General features: G+C 38.0%; 1 protein-coding gene across 1 annotated transcript in view; it reads left to right on the top strand.

Moving 5' to 3' along the window:
• Window positions 1-300: 300 nt before the first annotated feature.
• LOC118344014 overlaps window positions 301-6,000 on the top strand; it is a 46,415-nt gene continuing 40,715 nt past the window's right edge. The window contains exon 1 of the mRNA XM_035683747.1: window positions 301-865. Within this exon, the coding sequence (XP_035539640.1) occupies window positions 301-865 (565 nt within the window). The remainder of the gene's footprint in view (window positions 866-6,000) is intronic.

Below are 6,000 nucleotides of genomic sequence, written 5' to 3'. Positions count from 1 at the left end.
TCTTGTGTTCCTCTTGGTTCTTCAAAGAACTCTTTGAACTTATCAAGTTAATCTTGTGGCGTTCAAGCTCCAAACTTATCACCTTGATTCTGATTTCTTGGTGTGGCGTTTTCAATCCTTCGTAGTCTTGGTTTTTCATCTAGTTCGGTGACTGGTCAAGGCTCAACAAATCTTGTCAATATGATCTTGGGGTTCCAAGCCATCATTGTTATCGGGTTTCATCACAATTGTTGGTGGAGTTCAAGCCATAAAGGTGGAGGAACAATTCAAACGAAAGGGATTGGCTAGGAGGAGTCGCCTATGGCTACAACCAGTTCGTGGAAGACAACTCCAAAAAGGGATGAGCAGCAACAAAATAAGCCAAAATTTGAATCCTCTAAGAATGCCAACTTAAAGACCGCCACTACTTCAGGTACAATCGAGACTTCAAGTTCTAAAACACGTGATATTAAATGTTTTAAATGTCAGGGGCGCGGACATATAGCCAGCCAGTGTGTAAACAAGAGGGTGATGGTGATAAATGCCCAAGGAGAGCTTGAGTCAGAAAATGAGGAAGAAGTAGATAATGATGATATGCCATCTATGGAGGATGCTGACGATGAGCAAAATGCTGTAGTTGGAGATTTATTGGTTGCAAGGCGAGTTCTCAATGTGAACAAAGTTTGCAGTGTCATTATCGATGGTGGGAGTTGCACAAATGTAGCCAGCACTTATTTGGTGGAGAAATTGGCTTTAACTACCTTGAAACATCCACAACCTTACCGGCTTCAGTGGTTGAATGAATGTGGGGAAATCAAGGTGACAAGACAAGTGTTGGTGGCATTATCCATTGGCAAATATGAGGATGAGGTTGATGGGAACCAAGGTGAGCCTAGTCTTAGAGATATGTTGCACGTTCCAGATGGGCCAAATACAAGTTCAAGGGCTTAAACGATGAAGATTATGCTTTGATTCAATTCATAAGCTATGGAAAGGGCAACAACATAACTTATAGGCTTTGGACACTTGAAGGCTTTCAACTTATTTAATTAATTTCAATGACCTATTTTATTTGCTTAGAATAATTGGGTTTATAACTATGTAAGGGCATGTTGGGAAAGTTATTATTTTATTGAACTAGGGTTAGGGTTACTGTAGCCGAGTTACTGTAGCTCGGCACTGTAGCCGCGGCACTGTTCATCCAGGGGTACTTTTGGAAGATGGGGTTTTATTTTGGCTAGGGTTTCATTAGGTTTTCCTTTAAATACTCTATGTAGCCTCATTTTAATCAGATTATGAAGTTTATGAAATTTGATGAATTTATTCATTGTGAGTTGAGTTTTACTCCTCTTGTTCTTAATTGAACTTTTGAACTTATCAAAGGTAAATCACAACCTTTGTGGCGTTCCTCCTTTGTAATCTGGGTTCTTGAGACGGGTTCTTCAACGGGTCTAGATTTTAATATAATCTAGGTTCTTGAAACGAGTTCTCATTGGGTCTAGGTTCTCCATTCGTTGACTTGATTTTGGCTTTCTTGGGGAATTTTCAAATTGACTGTGGGTTCAAGGGATTCCTTTCCCGCGGGTTCATATCATTTGGTATTCAGAGCAAGGTTTCCAATCAGGTCTAATTCTATCTTTTAATTTTAGTATCCTTAAATTTAATTCTAGGTCTTCATTGTTCTAGGGTTGCCAAAAAAACAAAATTGAAACAAAAAGTAGGCTGCCGAAATTCTTAGGGTTTTGGGTTTGGCTGAAATTTGCATCACCTAGGGTTTCAAAATTCTAGGGTTTCCTGCATCTCTAAGTTTGTCAATTGCTTGGAGTGTCGTTCCATTGATTCTCTTCTACTTCATTGTCCATGCTTGTGTGTTTGAATTCAATTGGTTGTTTTCACAATTGAATATTGCTGTTTGTGGATGAATTAGAGAAAAGAAAAGAAAAGAAAAGAAAATTCGAAAAAAAAAAAAAAGAAGAAGTTGAAGAGAAGAGAAGGTAGCATATTCAAAGTTGCTACATAGTTACAACAATGAGAAAGAAAGAAATTTGTTGATTGAACCTTATCATCAAAGGGGCTGCTGCATACATCACTCAAGTTGGTATCTTGTCTTATTGTTACTCTTTCATTCGTATAACTTCATTGATTCTCGTGTCATTTTTATTCCTTCATGTTTCTCTTGTTCTTGTTTCCTGAATCTAATTACTAGTTGGGATAAAACAAGGTTGCCTTGTCTTGATTGAGTTCATTTAGTTCTGAAAGAACTTGAGTGGAAAAACTATTGAGGTAAAAGGCAAGAGAGTGTGAGACTATTATCGGGAAAAAGCCATTAAGAGTGAAACACGAGTAGAGTGTCATTATTCGAGTTGAAACACGTAAGGGAGTGTGTGAGGTTTTCTTTTTTACCACTAACATTCTTCTGTGCAGCACCTTGTAATGTCTCATCGGAGTAGCTCATCACCAAGGGGGCGAGTAGATAACTCATCCTTTGTGTTGCATGCCATGCAACATGAGTTTGAGCGGTTGAACTTGGTGTTAGGTGAAGTGAGGAATAGTATGGATAATCAAGAAGCAATGGTTAGAAATCTGCAAGCAGAGAAAGATAGGAGGCGACATGAGCCTAATATTAAGAATGGGTATGAGAATGGAGAGTATGGTGAGGATGAGGAAGTGCTAACATCTGAAGTTGGATTGGGTAGACATAGAAGAGTTAGGCATGGAAGAGGCCTTAGGGCAAACTCAGGGGGTCGAGATAGAGTAGATAAGAACCTTGGAAGCATCAAAATGAAAATACCATCATTCCAAGGTAGAACTGACCCTGAAGTTTATTTAGAGTGGGAGAAAAGAATAGAGTTGGTGTTTGATTGTCATAATTACTCTGAGGAGAAAAAGATGAAGTTGGCTGTAATTGAGTTCACTGATTATGCGATTATTTGGTGGGATCAATTAGTATCCAATAGGAGGAGGAATTTTGAGAGGCCTGTAGAAACATGGAGAGAGTTGAAAGCTATCATGAGGCGGAGATTTGTACCTAGCCACTACTATAGAGACCTCTACAAAAAATTACAAAATCTTATACAGGGGTCTAGGAGTGTAGAGGACTACCATAAGGAGATGGAGGTGGCTATGATTCGGGCTAATGTAGTGGAGGATCGGGAGGCCATAATGAAAAGATTTTTGAGGGGGTTGAATAGGGAGATAGCCAATATAGTTCAGTTGCAACATTATGAGGAGGTAGAGGACATGGTGCACATGGCTATGACGGTGGAGAGAAGGCTAAAAGGAAAGGGTACATCAAGGTATACTTCAGTTTCTAGTACTCCTTGGAAACCAAAGTGGAACAAAAATGATCAAGTTGTAGCAAAGGGGAAGAGCGAACCATCAAAGGGAAAAGATTTGGGTGAGGCTGAAACCTCAAGAAAAAGAGAGAATGAGTTGAAAAACAATTGTGAGGCCAAGAGTTCAAAAAAAGAGGAGAGTGAAAGAAAAACAGAGAGTGAAAAGAACAAAGAGAGTGAGAGGAAAAAAGAGAATGAGGCCGAAACATCAAAAGAAAGAGAGAGAGAAAAAGAAAATAGAGAGGTGGTTGAGAGTCAAGAAAAAAGAGTGGAGACACAAGAGGAAAAAGAAAGAGAGATTGTAGAGAGAAATAAAAAGACAAAAGTGAGTTTTTATGCTAAGGCCAGCTTTTATGCTAACGAATTTAACAACTATTTGCCTAGTGTTGTTGTTTCTTTGTTGCAGGGATATGAGGTCGTGATTCCTAGAGGTGTGTTTAGGGGATTGTCACCTATTAGGGAGATAGAGCACTACGTTGATCTTGTGTCAGGTGCGACAATTCCTAACCGACCTTTATTTGAAGAAAATGAGTTCCTGGCACACTTAAAGGGACAAGGTAAGTTGTTGAGTAAAATGCATGCTAAGTGGGAGGACTGTATTGAGACTTTTCCTCATGTATTCAAATACACACAAGGTATGAAAAATTTTGTGATTGATGCTTTAGCAGGAAAGTATGTTCTTGTTTTCATTTTAGATGCAAGATTGTTGGGACTTGAATATGATATAGAATTGCATGCTAATGATGATGACTTTGCTAGTGTGTATGGAACAAGTGAGAAAGCATCGTTCGGTAAGTTCGATAAACTAGATTGGTACTTGTTTAGAGGGAATAGATTTTGTGTGCCTACTAGTTTTTTGCGTAAGTTGCTTGGGTGTGATAGACATGCTGGTTTGTTGGGTGACCTTGGTGCAAGGAAAGATTTAGGTTTGTTTCTTGAACGTTTGTGGGAGTATCATTTGCCATTCATTGAATTGTTACATGGACGTTTCCGGGAGTATCATTTGCCATTCATTGAGTTTGCATATTGGAGTGGTCATTTTGGTTCGAGGAAGACTTTAGATGTGCTTCATGAACATTTGTGGGAGTATTGTTTACCATTCATTGAGTTTACATATAATTGGAGTGTTCATGCTACTACTAAATTTTCACCATTTGACATTGTTTATAGACTTGATCGATTTACTCCTTTAGATTTAACACCTTTACCTGTTGATGACAGGAGTAGCTTGGATGGTCTTTTCCAAACTCCTGAACAAATTAATGAAAATGCATGTCTAATGGATCTTTCAGGTAACTATCTTGTTTTTACTATTTTCAATGTTACTAACCATTTTCCCTTTGATCCAGGTGGAGATTCGAGGTCGAATCCTTTTGAGGAGAGGGGGAATGATGGGAACCAAGGTGAGTCTAGTCTTAGAGATATGTTGCACGTTCCAGATGGGCCAAATACAAGTTCAAGGGCTTAAACGATGAAGATTATGCTTTGATTCAATTCATAAGCTATGGAAAGGGCAACAACATAACTTATAGGCTTTGGACACTTGAAGGCTTTCAACTTATTTAATTAATTTCAAGGACCTATTTTATTTGCTTAGAATAATTGGGTTTATAACTATGTAAGGGCATGTTGGGAAAGTTATTATTTTATTGAACTAGGGTTAGGGTTACTGTAGCCGAGTTACTGTAGCTCGGCACTGTAGCCGCGGCACTGTTCATCCAGGGGTACTTTTGGAAGATGGGGGTTTATTTTGGCTAGGGTTTCATTAGGTTTTCCTTTAAATACTCTATGTAGCCTCATTTTAATCAGATTATGAAGTTTATGAAATTTGATGAATTTATTCATTGTGAGTTGAGTTTTACTCCTCTTGTTCTTAATTGAACTTTTGAACTTATCAAAGGTAAATCACAACCTTTGTGGCGTTCCTCCTTTGTAATCTGGGTTCTTGAGACGGGTTCTTCAACGGGTCTAGATTTTAATATAATCTAGGTTCTTGAAACGAGTTCTCATTGGGTCTAGGTTCTCCATTCGTTGACTTGATTTTGGCTTTCTTGGGGTATTTTCAAATTGACTGTGGGTTCAAGGGATTCCTTTCCCGCGGGTTCATATCATTTGGTATTCAGAGCAAGGTTTCCAATCAGGTCTAATTCTATCTTTTAATTTTAGTATCCTTAAATTTAATTCTAGGTCTTCATTGTTCTAGGGTTGCCAAAAAAACAAAATTGAAACAAAAAGTAGGCTGCCGAAATTCTTAGGGTTTGGGTTTGGCTGAAATTTGCATCACCTAGGGTTTCAAAATTCTAGGGTTTCCTGCATCTCTAAGTTTGTCAATTGCTTGGAGTGTCGTTCCATTGATTCTTTTCTATTTCATTGTCCATGTTTGTGTGTTTGAATTCAATTGGTTGGTTTTCACAATTAAATATTGCTGTTTGTGGATGAATTAGAGAAAAGAAAGGAAAGGAAAAGAAAAGAAAATTCCAAAAAAAAAAAAAAAAGAAGAAGAAGTTGAAGAGAAGAGAAGGTAGCATATTCAAAGTTGCTACATAGTTACAACAATGAGAAAGAAAGAAATTTGTTGATTGAACCCATCATCAGCGGGGCTGCTGCCATCACTCAAAAGTTGGTATCTTTGTCTTATTGTTATTTTTTCATTTCAGATAATCTCTATTGATTCTCGTAATATTTT

The sequence above is a fragment of the Juglans regia genome, chromosome 12 (assembly GCF_001411555.2).
Source record: "Juglans regia cultivar Chandler chromosome 12, Walnut 2.0, whole genome shotgun sequence".
NCBI lineage: Eukaryota > Viridiplantae > Streptophyta > Magnoliopsida > Fagales > Juglandaceae > Juglans > Juglans regia.
The sequence above is the reverse complement of the archived record's forward strand: the minus strand, read 5'-3'. Positions and strand labels throughout refer to the sequence as shown.